Source organism: Columba livia, chromosome 2 (assembly GCF_036013475.1).
Source record: "Columba livia isolate bColLiv1 breed racing homer chromosome 2, bColLiv1.pat.W.v2, whole genome shotgun sequence".
Lineage (NCBI taxonomy): Eukaryota > Metazoa > Chordata > Aves > Columbiformes > Columbidae > Columba > Columba livia.
Genome location: NC_088603.1, coordinates 57,196,454 through 57,213,330, shown reverse-complemented (window position 1 = coordinate 57,213,330; position 16,877 = coordinate 57,196,454). Strand labels below are relative to the sequence as shown.

General features: G+C 44.8%; 1 protein-coding gene across 1 annotated transcript in view; it reads left to right on the top strand.

The window, feature by feature from the left end:
- The first annotated feature begins 377 nt into the window (after window positions 1–377).
- Window positions 378–16,877, top strand: part of LANCL2 (LanC like glutathione S-transferase 2) — a 34,372-nt gene continuing 17,872 nt past the window's right edge. The window contains exons 1-2 of the mRNA XM_065052102.1: window positions 378–1,438; window positions 13,765–13,882. Of these exons, the coding sequence (XP_064908174.1) occupies window positions 1,235–1,438; window positions 13,765–13,882 (322 nt within the window). The 5' untranslated portion in view covers window positions 378–1,234. The remainder of the gene's footprint in view (window positions 1,439–13,764; window positions 13,883–16,877) is intronic.

Below are 16,877 nucleotides of genomic sequence, written 5' to 3'. Positions count from 1 at the left end.
AAAACGACAGGCTAAATCTGTGTTGACATGGTGCCCTGGCATTCCGCCGCCCCACCCCGGACTGGATCCCAAACAGAAACGCTCGATCCACCCGGGATCGAACCGCTGCATCTCCCGAGGCGGGGTGCGATCCCCCCTTACACCCAGCCGCCACCGGCCTCCTCCAGTGCTGCGTGGTTTTTTGGTGTTTTTTTTTTTAATATGTTTTGCGTTTTGGGAGGGGGTTTGCCGTGAGCAGAGCGGTGAGAGCAGCCAGCGCGGCCACCAGCAGCTGCCAGCAGCGTTACAACCCGAAGGCGGGACGAGGGATGGAGGCCGCCCCCTCCCCTTCTCCCCGCGGAGCTGCCTCCTCTCGCCGGCTGAGGGGCGGACGCCGCCGCCGCCTCTCCCCTCTCCGCCGGTCTGCAGCCGGGGGCTGCGTCCCTGCCGCCGGCGCTGGTCGAAGGCCGGGGGCTGCCGGCGAATGAGCGCGGCCCGGGGGAGGCTGCGGATGACCCGGGCGAAGGAGCTGGTGGCGTACTGCCTGCTCCTGGGGCTGTCCTTCCCCCTCCTGCTGCTGCTGCCGCTCCTCTGAGATGCGCCGGGCGACGGCTTGTCCCCGCCGCGGTGGGACGGGAGGGAGGAGCCGGCGGGAACGCCGCTCCGCCGTCCGGCGTGCGGCCGGCGGCAGCAGCAGCCGAAGGGACTGACGCCCCGGCGGGGGACCATGAGGAGCCCGGCCGAGCGTTGCGGCGGTGCCACCCAGCCTGCGAGGGCGGGCGCGCTGCCTCTCCCCGCGCGGGGGCCCAGCCGCGGCCTCGGCCGCGCTCTGCCCCTGCAGGTGTGATGCCGCCGCGCTCGCCGCCCCCCCTCTCCGGCTGAACGGGGACGCCAGGCAGAGCCGCGGCGTCGCAGCTTCCCTTTCGCCTTCCCAAGTTGGGCTTCGACGGCTTGGGGCCGGCGGCGCCGCTGCCCCGAGGCGGCTCAGATGGGCCAGCGGCCGCGGTCGCTGCCAGCGCAGGTCCCTCAGCGCGGGGCTGGCGAGCCGCGCCTCGCCGCGCTCTCTGACCCAGCCCCTGCCCCAGCGCCGCGGCCCCGCCGAGGGGCCCTCGCCTCTGTGGCCGCCGGGCGGCGGCTGTAGCCGGGAACAGCTGCCGGCCGCGGCGCTCGTGTTGCTGCAAACCCGCCGCTCTGCGGGGCGGAGTGTGTCCCTGCCGGCTTGCCGTGCGGGGAGGCGGGCCGGGGGCCGGCTGAGATGGGAGAGAGCATGTCCAAGAGACTGAAGCTGCAGCTGGGCGGCGAGGCGGAGATGGAGGAGCGGGCTTTCGCCAACCCTTATCCCGACTACCAGCCCCACGCAGCCGGAGCCGCGGCCAGCCCCAGCGCGGCGGATGCCCGGCGGGACAGGGCGCTGGTCCCGCCGGAGGAGGAGTCTCTCCCCTTCGGCGACGATGGGAAGGTGAGTCCCGGGCGGACGTGCAGGCAGGGGCCGCGTCCCGGTCCCCCAGGCCTTGCTTCACCCGCGGGGGGCTCCCTCACTGCAGGGGTGGCCCCGCAGAGCGGGCGGCCGTGGGCGCTGCCCTGGGCCCGGGCACGGCCTGCGGTGGGGCGGCCTGTCCGCGCCGCTGCGGAGCGTTGTGGCGCCCCCTGCCCCGGCCGGGCTCGGGCGGGCCGGCGGCCGTTCCCGCGCCGGCGGCGTGGCAGGGAAGCGGCCTCCGGGTCTCCTGAGGGAAGAGGCGGGTGGGGTGACCTGACGGAAGGAGCCCCACTCGGCTTAGCCCCACTGCACGACTTGGAAGTGGTGAAGTGTCTGCCATAAGCTCTTTATTTTTCCCCTGGATGTGAATGAACACGGTACCGGGCCTGGAGGTAGTGCTGTGTGCGCTGCAATTACCGAATCACAGCTTGTTAGAGACTGGAAGGAACCTCGAAAGATCATCTAGTCCAATCCCCCTGCTGGAGCAGGAACACCTAGATGAGGTTATACAGGAACGTGTCCAGGCGGGTTTTGAATGTCTCCAGAGAAGGAGACTCCACAATCTCCTTGGGCAGCCTGTTCCAGTGCTCTGGCACCCTCACTGAGAAGAAGTTTCTTCTCATATTTAAGTGAAACCTCCTGTGTTCCGATTTGCACCCATTGCCCCTTGTTCTCCCATTGGTTGTCACCGAGAAGAGCCTGGCTCCATCCTCGTGGCACTTACCCTTTACATATTATAAACATTAATAAGGTCACCCCTCCGTCTCCTCTTCTCCAAGCTAAAGAGCCCCAGCTCTCTCAGCCTTTCCTCTTAAGGGAGATGCTCCACTCCCTTAATCATCTTTGTTGCCCTGCGCTGGACTTTCTCCAGCAGTTCCCTGTCCTTCTTGAACTGAGGGGCCCAGAACTGGACACAATATTCCAGATGTGGTCTCACCAGGGCAGAGTAGAGGGGAAGGAGGACCTCTCTTGACCTACTAACCACACCCCTTCTAATACTAATAATTACCGTGGCTGTTCTGTCACCACTTGCAAGTTGCAAGAGTTTCACCAAAGCAAGCATGCAGGGCAGGGAATAGATGAGCATACATCTAGAAAAGATTAATTTCTCCATAGATGACAGCAGCACTCACATTTTAGGTGATACTGGACTGTTCTCCCCAAGGCACATGTTATATTGACATGCACACATTTACAGATTCGGGTGCACCATGACAGGCACCTGGCAGTTAGCAGAGGGTCTGTCTGATGGCACTGGTGACACAAGTTTCATAGCCCTTCCTGCTCTGCTTATCTCCTTGACACCACACTGCTGTTTGCGGAGTCACCTGTGTTTTAGGCTTTAAGCACCGAAGCTGGTCTGGCCTGTTACCATGGAGGCTGGCTTATGCTGTAGAAGGAATACCAGCATATGGACCTTCTATCATTTTAGCCGCTAACCAGCCTCATCTTTTAGAATTGTGCTGCTTTGCTGTCTTTTGGATGAAAAACAATGCCTGGTGACATTGTTAGACGCATAGATGTGTAGGGTGCAAAGCTAACTCCTAAGTCACTTGACTGAACACTTGGGTGAATAAAGGAGAACCTTTAATCTCAGCTCTGTATAAGGAATTACTTTGATTTACTTATAGGTTGGGCTGAGGATGGTGATGCCCAGTGGTGAGAGCAGCATTCTTCCAGAGCATCATAAGAATGAGCAGGACAGCATCAGCTCACCATCAGTCTGAGACAATTAAAGGTTTCATTAGTTGTTGCAATTGAGGTTTATGAGGTTGGGTGCAGAGAGCACAAAAGAGAATACTTCGGGGGATTGGTGTCTTACTGCTACAGCTAATTGCAGCTGTCAAAAGCAGAACTTGGTGCTTGAAAAGGGTTAGGTTTGAAAGTGGAATCTGATTTGTTTTTGCAAAATTCCCTAGTAGTATATACTCAGTGCTGGTAAAACTTCTTTTGTGAAACCAAACTGTGATTTCTTTGTTATTTTGTATCTGGCTCAGTATATAAAAAACGATTCAAATACGATGAGTTGAAGTATGAAGGCAGAGAGGAGATGGCAGAACAGCTATAGCTATACATTGTTGCTAACTTGGTAAAAAAGCATACCAAGAACTTTCTTTTAAGGCCTTATGTAGGCCAGTCATCATTCTTATGTACCTGCTTTACATCCGACACTTCATGTCCCTTTTTTTAAAGAGAAAATAAGCTAATCTAGGTAATTACAGCTTTCCAAAGTGAGAACTGATATCAGAGGAAGGTGAACTTCCTTAAAATTTTTTTTAGAGAATACTAGGTGTATTGCAGAATAGTTCATCTCTAACTTACTTCAGATTTAATTCTTGAATTAATCCAAATTCAGAGACATTCTTCTGTGGCAGAGCTGAAATGAACCAGTCAGTAAGTTTGTAGCCCTAGATTCATGTTAGGAATGTCTGTTCTGCTCTGCTTTACATGAGTATTCCTTTTTACAGTGGGTGCAAATGTTTTTTCCCAGCATCGGTGGTGAATGTCATTGCTTGTTATGGTGTGGCAGTTGGCAGCTATTTGTGCAGTTTTGTTTGGAAAATATCTATGAGCACCAGTGTAGCTGTGCATTTGATAAAAGGTGGTGTCTGGGCTTTGTTACATTCAAAAGTAAGAAGCTCCTCTGGAAGAACAAATGCTCTTCTCTATCACATCGAAGTGATGTAACTACTTTCAGTGGTCTTTGAATATTTTAAACTCTGTGCATTTCATAGGAGAGAGCAGATGCGTGTGTACATTTTCTTTTGTTTCTGCATCTGCAGACACCTGAGGAATTGTCCTACATATTTCTGGGCTAGAACATGGCCATGTTTTTATGTGTCTTGATATTCTTTGCAGCCTTTGCATATTATCAATCCTAGTGGTGTCCTGAATTTTATGGGACTTCCTGATGAGTATTTTGAGATGCTTTTGTTGTTTGTGTTCTCTGGTTTGTAGTGTTTGTTTGGGGTTTTTTTTGGCATTTAACAGGCTCCAGTCCTGTAAGAGAAATGTCTTTGCCTGCCTAAAGCCCCAGTGAAGACTTTACATAGGTCAGGGAGTTTTTTCTGTAGACTGAGGTACGCAGTAGCACAAGTTTCCTAAAAATGAGAGCAGCTTTCAGAAGCCCTCGGTGCACTACATAATTTCTACATAATTTCTTCCTCCCATCTGCTGTTGTGTGGAGTGGTGAGCGTTGAGTGACTCACAGAATGACAGCTAGAGGTGTGCGGGGATCTGCTGTTGTCATGGAACGTGATGCATTATTAATCCCTCCATTTGATTTCATAAGCTGCTATGATTGCCATCTAACATTCATCCAGCTGATAAAAGGACAAGAAACTCTTCAAGTCATTGTCTGCAATGTGAAACAATCAGGACAATGTGCTGTATATGGAAACGTGTTTATACGCTTCGGGAAGCTAGAAGTTATGGGAGCAGGAGAAGAGAAAAAGTTTGAGGCTGCTAATTTGCCTTCTTAAAAATAGTCACAGTGAACACTGCAGTTATCCAAGTGGGATTTGCTTGTATAGTTGAAATCACTTTTTCTTGACTAGATTTCTTCACCGTGAAAATATCACGGACTTTAATAGCTCCTGTAACTTGTCTGAGAAAGCTGAAGGTAATAATCCATGAGGCTGCATTAGTTCTAGATTAATAAGAAGCATAATTTTAAATGTAAGACTTTGCTTAAAAAATGACTAATCTTTCAACTAAATATATATCCTGTAGCCCTTTTACTTTTGATGTGAATCTCATAGTGATACCTTAGCCTAAAAAAGTATCTATAGATGTTATCTTGAAGTGGTCCAAAAGTTTTCAAAATGGAAATCTAAGTGGTTCAGGGATGCAGAGAAATGAAGAGACAGCTATAGAGTCAGAACAAACCATATTCCCTAGTTCATGGGAAAATCAGTTTGTATGTTAAGTTTCATTTAGTTTTTAACTCTCTGTAATTGTTTATTGGGGAAAGTATTACTATTTGAAAAGCAGATGCTCTTCTGATAGTTTCCTCTGCATTGTAGACAACTCCCTGTATAAACTCACCTGTTCTTACATGTGGCAGATCAGGCTATGGGCCTGTGCAGCCTGGGAACCAGAAAGTAACTTTCTGAGCAGTATTGTGCTTTGCTTCCCCATCTGAACTGGAGCAGAGGCAGCCTATAGCTGCAATTAACGTCAAGGCTTGTTGGTATTGTGTTGCCTGTTAGCTGTGGTTGGGGACCGGGAATGGGGAGGCTTGCATAAAGGAAGGGCAGCCAGTTGTTCTGGCTCAGAAACTGTTTATCAAAACCTTTGTGGGGTAGAGAGTGTGATGAGTTTCCTTCGGAGGGGAAGGGTGAGGAAAACTTGCTTGTAAGAGGTGGCAGTGGCTTGTTCGAGGACCTGACTCCATGGGTGACCCACCAATATCAACCTCAGACTGCCCACCATACTCAGAACCACCCCAGCTCTGTGGCTACGTGTATAGTGTAGTCAGGTGTGATTTGGGAGACACCTTCACACCTTCTGCAGGCTAGTGACTTGGGAACCAAATGCAGGACAATCTTACCTGCTTATCCAGGGGAAGGTGGAAGCAACCTTGTGCCCAGGCAACCTGGTGTGGATTTGGTGTGTTTGCAAGAAAAGCACCCATGGCATCGAGATATTATCACACCTCAGCCCTTGATTTGAGGTTGTCTGGATTTGTTGTGGAATCACAAGTCTTTGCACTGAAACTGGATTCAAACTTTGTGATAGGTCACTAGGATGCCCAAATGGTAACTTCTTTTTTTAGGGTAATTCTTTCATGATAATTTTTTTCCGACTTGCTGTAATGTTTTAAGATATTAGTAAAAGGTTGTGTGTTCTGACAAATGCATACAGTGTACTTAATTAGGCTTTACAGGGGACTCTTTGCAGGGAACCTGTTTTAAAGCTAATGATGCTTATTGGCAAAGATTATCACTTAATGGAGATATTCTGACAGAATATTTACTTAGATTATCTTTTGAGTGATTTAGTAGTGTTTAGTTTCCTGGTGCTTTCTTAATCCCCTGTTAGTTCTGATAATTCCTTTATGTTGCTTTTCAGTCTTCTTTCTCTTTTAAAATATGAAAAAAAAAACAAACCAAAAACTAAAGTTCTTTGTCATTGTCTCATTCATCCTTCCCCTCCCTGAGGTATTGTTTTGTATTTATTGTATTGTCTCACTGGGCATTTTAGTTGTCTCGCTGAGAGCAGCAAGCTCTCTCTGTTCTGGCACTGATTCTGCAACCACTTGCACTAACAGGAATCATATCACTCGTTGCACTGCAAGCAAAATCGAACCTCTAGAGCCAATAAATATTTCTTCCCACTTTTTTGCCACAGCTGTGTGGTGGGGTAACTTCATTTCTTGAGAATGCCACTTCTTTGGCCATTTCCTGGCACTCCTATGTGTTCATGAGTTGTTACACTGGTTAGTTACATGGGCAAGTGCGATAACAGGTACTCATTTTCTGGTGGAAATAAATTATTTTGGGGGTCTAACTGCATAACACCAATATGCTGTCAAATTGAGTATGTGGAATGTACCTGCTGTCTGTGCATCAAAATAATTTAAATGGTACTGATAGAGGTTTTAGTTTTTATTTACAAATTGTGGACCACCTAAAAATGTCCCAGCTAGGGTGGAGATCTCTGTGTATTGAGTGACTTTAAATCGCACTTACAACAGAGTTTGATTTTCATCATTTTCAAGAAGTGGCATGTTGGTGTTAGGCTATCTGGAGAACCTCAGATTTTCATTATTGCCCTTTTGCTTTATCAGCCTCCATTTCCCAAAACATAGGATAATGTTCCTCAGTGTTTTTTAATCATGATTATTTTTGTTATCAGTAATCAGAAGTCTTTTGATAGTCTGAATCTTTAGGTTTGTTTTTTTTTTTGCAACCTAATCACCAGTGAGACAAATAGCACCTTTTACACACAAATGCATTAGAGGCACAGTCTCATTATTTCTTACATGCTTTAAACAATTATTTCTGTAACACGAATGGATAGACTTTTAATTCTGTTTTTCACGCCCTCATCTCCTCAGAAGTAGATTGATGCCTCCATTTAAAGTCTGTTCCTAAACTGGCATTTGTAGCAGTGTAGTATTTTGCCTACAGCCTCCTTTTTTTGCTTTTCTTCTTTTTTTTTTTTGTCTTTTTTCTCCCACTATCACATGTATGGCACTAGGTGCCAGGTCACTGAAAAACAGAGCAATATGCTCTAAAGACAGCAGTGTTGCATATCATTTATTAAGCATGTGGTTTTGCAGAACTGGTGTTTGTTTCTGGAAGGACCTGAGTACTAGCAGAAAGCTGCATTTAACCATTTCAGAGGCTGGGTGATAAGGTTTGTTTGTATGTGGTATTTTCAGAGAAGAAAAAAAAAAGCTGCTCTTGGAGCTGCATCAGTCTTTAGGTAAAAACAAAGTAAAACTTATTTTTCTGTACAAAAAGGCAAGTCACTTCCCAGCTGACCTTGCTAGATTCTGCATGTGGGATCCTACGGCCATCCCTTTTGGTTTGCTCTTGCAGGAGCTCTGTGGAGGTAAGCATGAGAACTCATGCTGCTTCAATAAACCTGTGTGCTACAACGCGTGGGTGTGAAACCTGGCTCCCGTAACAGTCAGTGGCAAAGTTCCTGATGACTCCAGTACAGCCAGGATTTCGCGTTTCTATAGAGCTTGTGAGTTGTCCCCCACCACTGTCTGTCATGTATTCTATGCAAGTTTAGGTTTTGAATGAACCTTGCTGCGGTGCCAACTTGAGCTGTATTTTCTTCTCTGTGCAATGCACATTGGCTGGAAGAAATGCCAGCACCTAGTTAGTCTCCTGTTCTACACATCACTAACAATAAAGTTGCTTTTCTCTACGATATGTTGTCTTAACATGATTCTGAGATGGGCTGAACTAAAAGTGTATTTTGCTTGTTCAGTAGGCAGCACTGTGTGCATAGGCTTCTGTGGAATCAATCGTTTCCTCTTCAGTCTAATTTTTGCACGTAGCATCCGTCCCCCAAAAGCGGAGGAAGTAAAATGGAGTGAACAGTGAAATCAAGTTAGTAGCAAGATGGTTGTTTTGGGAGCTGGTGGTAGCAAGAAAGACTGGTATGCTGGCAACTGGTGAAGAAGCTGAGCTCAGGTCTCCATTGTCCTTCGGTGACAAGGACTTGACATAGATGTGTCATGATGCAAATAAACGCTGAGAGGTGTTTGTGAAAAACACATTGGTATCTAAATGCCTTTGACAAAGGCAAATGAGATAACTCACCCTGTGTTTGTCAAACCAGTGTTACTTCTGACCACAAAACAAGTGGCATGAAGTCTCGCAGTTGGGTTGTCAGACTTACGTGAGCACTGTGATGTCTGGTCCAAATGTGCATGGAAGACTAAGTTACAGGCTTTTCTTACCTGCCAGAAATCATGCTCTAAACCACTTACATAGCAGCTGCTTGTTGCCTCATCTGCTCTTGGTGCTTGTTTGTTTTAAAATCGCAGTTATAAAGCTGAATATGGCTGTAATGGAGAGGTAGGTCAGTAAGAATTGGTGTGTCATTGTCCTATCAAATGCAAGTGATATGTGTGTTTCTTTTAGGAGATTTTTATTTGCATGGTGGTGTATTTTTTGTAATGTTTGTGTAGTTTTAGTGCTGAGTTTACAAAAGAAGATGATTTAAGTTCTTTTTAGAAACCATACAAATGAAAGAAAATAGGGGAAACAGCTATTGCTGACAAACACAGCATGATTTGTACACTATGCTATTAGAGCCAAAGGCGAGCAATGTTGCGTATACACTTACATTCCTTATGTTTTTGTTGTCTTTAAAAGGCTTTGGATTGGGATGTAGCTTTGTATACCACCTCATTGCAATGGAAAACTTGATGTGGTTCAAATAAATCAGAGAACAATCAATTTGCAAAACCAACATATTTGTATTTTTCTGCACTGCTTTTGTTTCACGCTGATAATGACCCCTTCTTGTTACCATAATCAATATGGTGCAGCGTTCTGTTGAGTATTGTGGGAAATGAACTTGCATTTTGTGTGTGTGTGCTTTGCTGATCTAAAACGTGAGCAGTGGTTGGGATGACAGTGCTGTTCTCCCTGTAGCAGCAGAGGAGTAATGCAGCAGTTGAATTCCTGGAGAGAACCATTGCTAACTTGTTAAAGATACTCTTCAGCTCCGGTTATCATGCATTCTGTTGTGAACCAGGAGTAAATGTGGTACTGGGTATCAGAGGTCAAGCTTCCTGGTTTTTGTTTTCTCCAACAGGAATTACAAGAGTCATCTGCAGGTAAGTGTGAATGCCAATTGGAATCATTCTCATGAACTGAATATGTTTCTCATGAAAATCAGTCTGTGCTCAACACAAATTAGTGTGCTTTTTGCTCAGCTGTAATGCTGCCGTAAGATTCTTTGAAGGAGGTTTATAAACCCACCTTTCAACATCAATTTCTTTATGTAATTTATTTATTCCAGTGCATGTAAGCATCAGTTATAAGCTTATAGCGGAATCTTATCAAATGAACAGTGATGGCGTTCAATTGTTAAAGCTTCAGAGCAACCAAAAACAAAGGCAGTGGTGGAGGAGTAGGCAGGTGGGGAAAACTGAGTTGCCACTCATAACCTATTCACAGTGGCATAGCTTGGGAGTAGCTTTGTTTGGGCTGATAAATAATTAAAAAATCCTTTCATCTGTGCTTTTCAAAGCACTGAATCAAGATAGGTGAGTTACAATTCCCATTTTAGAAAAAGGGAAATGCCAACCTGAGCTAAATTACTCATATGGGACAAAGCTTTCGAAGCAGAACCTAGGTGTCCTGATGTCCTAGTCCTCCCCTCCGGCCTCTGAGTAATTGGATCTGGTGCTTGATAAAAAACATCCTGATTTGGTAACAGCAGGTATATTGTCAGGACAAAAAGATAACCAGCTTGCTTGTGATATGCAGTAGGTAAACAAACCAGGAGTCTGAAACCTTAGATCACTCTTGCCAGATAAACTCAGTGCCATGCCTGGATATATCCACGTGGATACCCTCACGCTGTTTCACCATATGCCTTAGCCTTGGCATAGCTGTCTTTTTGAAGGAGAGAAGCCCTGGCCTTGGGACAGGTTATGCTTTGTGTTGAGAATTCACTCAACTAGTTAAAAGGCGGGGGTGTTGTCTTATATGTGCATGGTACAGTTTCCTAACAAAAATATAATTAATGCCACATTAAGGCTAAGGAGTAGATCTTGGATACTTACTGTGTTTGGTTGCTGTCATGGAGGCACCCCGAAATCAGTTTTAGGTGGACAAAAAGTTCCAAAACAGACTTCAGCTGGAAAAGTGCAGCCAATAAACCAAATAGAAACAGGGTTTATACAGTTAGTTAGCACTCTGACAACATAAAATACAGGTTTGGATATCAGTTGAGGAGTTTATTGGGGTACAGCAAAATAAGAATAATGAGGATCCACAGCATGCACGCACACACTCCCAAGAAACAAAAACAGAGCCCTCTGAATCCAGGGTACTCACAAGTAACAAAACCAGAGCCCTCTGACTCCAGGGTACCCACAAGAAATAAGTATTCATCTGGGCTAGGCAAGGACTCATTCAAGGATATATCCAGTAAATAACCACTCACCCAAATGAGGAGGTGAGGCACTCTCAGTCCCAGGAAGTTTTCCTTAGATGGTGTTCCTGTCTAAGGAGAGGGCTCCAGTTCACAGACTCCCTTCGGTGGGAACCCCGTTTTATAGCCTGGTCAGATCTGGCTGTGGCCATTACAACATGTTCCAGAAGCTTTGCAGCTACTCTGGGCACCTCCTCTACTAATGACCCTGCCCCATCAGCTGGTGGAGGTGAAGTCACCCTGTCCTGGGGTAGGGGAGGATGTGACTATCGACACCTTGGTACCACTCTAGATGTGTATGTAGAGACAGGCACAGTGGGGCACAAAGGTGCTAGAAGAGCCATCCACTGCCCCATTGAAGGCTCTAGATCTCAGGGGGATGTGCAACTGCCACAGTTGCTACTTCTAGACTTCCTGGAGAAGGTTAAGGGGCTGTAGCTCCTTCCTAGAGTGGTATGTGTGTGACATGAGATATAATAACACAGTTTCCTTTTTGCTTCCTGTCCCACCATCATAAAATTGATTTGAACTGTTGACTCTGCAGACTTCTGAATGTGTCAGAGGACTTGTGTAATTCCTATTATCTTTCTGATTTCTGAGTCTGTTGAATGGATATTTGGATTCACTGGTTTTTATTTTAAGTTCCCCTCTGAACAAGAGTACAAAATGTGGTGTATTTTGAGTAATCAGTTGCACGGTGGCATTCAGGACCTGTCATTTATCTGAACCTTTCCTTTTTGGGATATATTGTAATAAAATAGAACTTGCCTTCCTAGTAGAGCTAATTTCTCCTTCTCTGGTAAAACATCATAAATGTAGATGTGTTTAACATAAAACTAAGCCTTGACAAATCTGATTTGTTCCAGCTGTTATTTGGGAGCAGATTGGGGAAGAAAGTTGTGGAAGGAGATCAAGCACTGTCCAGGAAACAGTAGCTTATTCTCAGTGTAAGCTGACCGCTAGCCAAATTTCATAATGCTGTTTTTCTGCGTGATGATGACCATTGTGTTGTGACTCTTGGTTTGGGAAGTGGGGAAGCTCTCCTGGCTTCCATAATCCTACAGAGTTTCTCCTCTAGATGTTCCTGGATAACTGAGACTTGGGTGACAAGTGTTGTATGGTTGGAGCTTTCTGTAAATGGTGGAAGAAGCACATTCAGAAAATACTTTTGAGTGGCACGAAGTCGGTGTACATCACTACATCACTGTTTTGTCAGAGTGATGCAATTGTCTGGTAATGGTAAAGCTTTTCCTATAGCCCAGGAAGGGAGAGGGTTGGTTTTTTTTTCCTCCTTCTCTAGCTCTGTAGAAGGCAAATTGTTTTATAACTTAACCTAGACCTTAGGCTCTATTTAAATATAGGAAAAAGCTTTTAATAAATGTGTTAATAGGAAAAGCTGATCAATAAGTGATACTGTTTACAGGAAAAACAAACAACATTTTTGAGCATTGTGATGTTCCCGCTCATATGCAGATGTGTCCTGTGAAGGGACTTCCTGAAGTTAATAGGGTAGTAAATTCTAATTAATTATTTCCACATTCCATAGGTTTAAGGGAGTAATTAGTAATGTATCTGCTCATACACTGTGCTTAATGAGAGAGAAATAGTGGCTAGAGTAAATTATCCTGTGTTATATTCCATATATAGCATCAATGTAAACTTTTCTTGGTCAAAAGTAAAAGCATGCAATGAGTAAAATCAAAAGATAGTTTCATCAGCTTCCTGCATGAGCTCCTTTTACTCATCTTTGTGTCTAGCTCATTATGTTAGGTAGTTATTCTTTAATAGTTCATTTAACAACCTCCTTTCATGATAAAGCATGTCAATCCTGATATTGTTTTAGGGAGAGGAGAGGAGAGGAGAGGAGAGGAGAGGAGAGGGAACAAGAAACAAGAGGAAGGGCATTTTATGGCTCTAGCAACTTGCCTTCTATGTGGTGATCACAAACTGGGACATCAAAGAGTCTTGGATTTAGGAAGAAAATGTGAATGCGTCATGGATGATGTAATTGAGCACATCATTGTAGATGATCGCTTGGCTTTGATTTTGTTGTCTCGAATATGAGCATTTATTTTCCTTTGGCTGTTCCCTGCTCCATAGTGCCACAAAGGATGCACAGGGACGTTGTGATGAGAGCAAGCACCTATTACACAGGGCTTGTAGGTTCACTATGCTGTGTTCCTCCATAGTGTGGTCTTGGTGCCAGGACCCTGAATGGAGTACTGGCCCATGGGATGCCAGCAGATGGTTGTCTTCTGTTTGCTTCTATTCACTTTTTACTCAGCTGAGAGAAGCTTTGCTTACTTTACTAGGAGCCTGAGATAAGAGGCAGCATATAATTACATACAGTCGCAGTGTCTGTAGCTGTTCTTCATGTGACTTCAAAGCATCCTCAGGTAGTTTTTGTCTAATGTAGATACTAGTAACTTATTGTAATATGTAATCGGAATGCATTACGTGGGACACACTTAAGATGGACCACCTTGCCACTGCTGATTACTGCATGTAGTATTTATTCCCTTTATTCCCTGGTGATCTTTTGTTTGGTTTTCTTTCTTTTATTCTTTTTTTTTTTTTAATCAAACAAGAAAGTGGAGCAGCCAGCTTGTGTTCTTAGATTCTTTCCTTTCTTTCCTTTGCTGACTCTCTCCCTTTCTCCTCTCTCCTGTTTTCAGGTCAGTGCTCGGTTCTCAAAACGGATCCAGACAAAAATCAAAGACCTTCTGCAACAAATGGAGGAAGGGCTGAAGACAGCAGATCCACATGACTGCTCTGCCTATACTGGCTGGACTGGTGAGAAAGCTAGGATTTGAATGAAGCATGTTTGTTAAATGGTGTGACTGGGTTTGTTCACAGCAGGAGGTCCTGATATTCTCACATGAGCAGCAGAAATACTCTTAATACTGACATTTGTGTGAGTTGGTTTCTTTTAGCTCTGGACCCTTAGTTGCTACTGTCTGAAATGACTTGCATTGATTTCAGTGGGCAAAGGATCTAGTTACAGAGAGATAATTGGCTTTTGTATATGGAGATCTTTATCTTGCAAAAAGAAGTGGATTTTCTAAGACTATTCCTTCTTTTGACTTACTTCTAGTTTCTTTAACATTTTATTAAAATGGGTTATTTTCACCTTTTTCTGTTCAAATGACCGATGGTTAGCAGTTGTCTGACCGTAACAGCATCTTCTAATCATTTGGCGGTAGGAGCTGTTTTGTGCTTTGTCTCTGCTTGTTCTGTCTGTCCAAAAATGGTAAAATGCACATGTGTGGACAGGGATTATGGGGGTGAGGTTGCAGGATGGGCAAGTGCATGAAGATAAAGAAGCACGTGCTGGTTATTGCTAGGTACTGTTGTTCATTTAGCATTGCGTCACTGATGGTGTCCAAATGTGAATGAGCCCTTCTGATCCTTTAGGCAGAGCCTGCAGTTGTCAAGCTGATGCAGCCGCTGCTTTTCCAGCTGCCAAAACGCTTTTCTGTCTTGACCTCTTAAGTGCCACTTTACTGTTACAGTGGCATATTCTGTTCCTGCTCTGTCTAGCTCATGCTTCAGACATTTATGTTTTTAGTACAACATGTTTGAAATAGGGCTACAAAGTTGGTGAAGGGTTTGGACAGGAAGGTGTATGAGGAGCAGCTAAAGTCACTTTTTTTGTTCAGCCTGGAGGAGAATGAGAGGAGACCTCATGGGGGCTGCAGCTTCCTCACAAGGGGAGGAGGAGCAGGTGCTGATCTTTTTCTCTCTGGTGACGAATGACAGAACCGAAGGGAGTGGCAGGAAGATGTGTAAGGGGAGGTTTAGGTTGGACATTAGGAAAAGGTTCTTCCCCCAGAGGGTGGTGGAGCACTGGAACAGGCTCCCCAGGGAGGCAGTCACAGCTTCAAGCCTGACAGTGTTCAAGAAGAGACTGAACAATGCCCTCAGACACATGATGTGAATTTTGGGGCTGTCATATGCAGGGATGTTGGATTCAGTGATCCTTGTGGGTCCCTTCCAACTCAGGACATTGTATGATTCTGTGAGCCTCAAGGAGATCTATTTTACCCTTGTGTTGTGAGGAGGAGCAGCTTGGAAAAACTCTTCAGGCTTTGCCTGTGGTTAGGCTTAATTCTGGCAATGAAAGGGTACTACTTCTTTGCTTTCTTCTTAATGTTTGAGTACAGATGGTGCTGTGGGTGGATGGGTGGGGAAGTTTAGATAACTCAGACATGTTTCAAGGTCTGAAAGTGAGCGGCTGCTAAGTGAGTACAGAAGATCTCAAGTGGTGGGCATTCTTGCGCTTTCATTACAGAACGGCTCCCAGGGAGCTGTGTTCTGACACTGTGACTGACAACTGAAGTTACGGCTGATAAACCAGAGCATGCAGAAAATGAGTCATAACCTAAAAGTAACACAGCCGTCATTAGCTGAAACAAGAAGACAGATGAACAAGTAACACAGTTAAATGAGAGTGGGTTTTTTTCCATCCTGTAGAAGGATAACCAACTACATCTATTCCAAACTGTAAACTTCTTTCAAGGCTCCTGTGGAAGTGACTCTGAATAAAAATATTTAAATGATCTGGCTTTCAAAATACTTAGTGCAAATACTTTCTCCCCAGACTTGCTACTTGCAGCATTTTACTAGTGTACAAATCAGAAGGTAAAAACAATGCTGAAAACAACTGCCATGCTTCTTATGTACCAAGTGTAGACAGATCTTATTGACAGTGCAGTCCTGAGCATTGGCTTGTACTTTGTGAAACATCTTTTAAATCTTGGAGCGGATACTGTTGGCACGTAACAATCGTAAGAGTCAATGTTAGAGTCCATCTTGCCTTATACAAGTCCTTTTTGTATGTGCCGCATACCTTGGAGGGGCCATTTTAAGGGTGTTGCTCAAGGAAGGGTTGGATGAATTGGGCCTCATGGCTACTTTTTTGATCATCATTTGATCAAGTCCAGATATCTACACATTTTTTGCAATATAAAAAAGGGTTACAGAAATCCTAGTAAGTAGACCCTAAGTTCCTGTACCACTGAATGGGGCTAACCAAGTTCTGCAACTCTCCTCATGGACTCATCTGGAAAGGCCTATTCAGAGCTGGTCCAGAGAACATCTGAGGATTTAGCAGCACTCTTGTAGTGCCATTCTTCTCATACTCCTCAAGCCACCTCTCTGTGGATCTAAGTGAGCCTTGTGTATTCTCTGCTTTAGTCGTGGCTCAGGAGAATGCTCCTCCCATTCAGAAACAGGAGTTTGGGATGCAGTGTGGTCTGAAGGTAAACGTTTTGCTTCTACATGTGTCCACTTGCAGTTGGCCAAAAAACATCCACTTAGATGTATTTGTTTCACTTTCTGCAGTCTCCATTGTTGTAATTTTTAAGGTTTTGGTTTATTTGGTTTTAATGGAGAACTATGTAGTGAGTTTAATGGAGTGAAACTTGATGTTACCTTCTGGCATTCTCTGAGGACCTGCTTGCTTTCTGGCTTTTACAAATGAGCTCGACTTATCTTGTTGTGAAATACATGTAAGTGTTATAAGAACTTGGCAAGTTGAATCCAAAAATTCATCAAAAGATCCTTTTACAAAGCAAGTGGAAAATTAGTAACTTCTTGCATGTAATAGATGAGTATTGTATGGTCAATGTACTTGGTCATACTTGTTAGCCCAAAATTTTGAGCCTTCAGTGTTTTCTTCACCAAGTGTATCATGAATTTTCTTTGTTCTATGAGTCTGCCATTGGGCTACAGTCTGATTTTTTTTTAAATTTTTGTCACAATCCAAATTGAAATGTGATCAAAATAG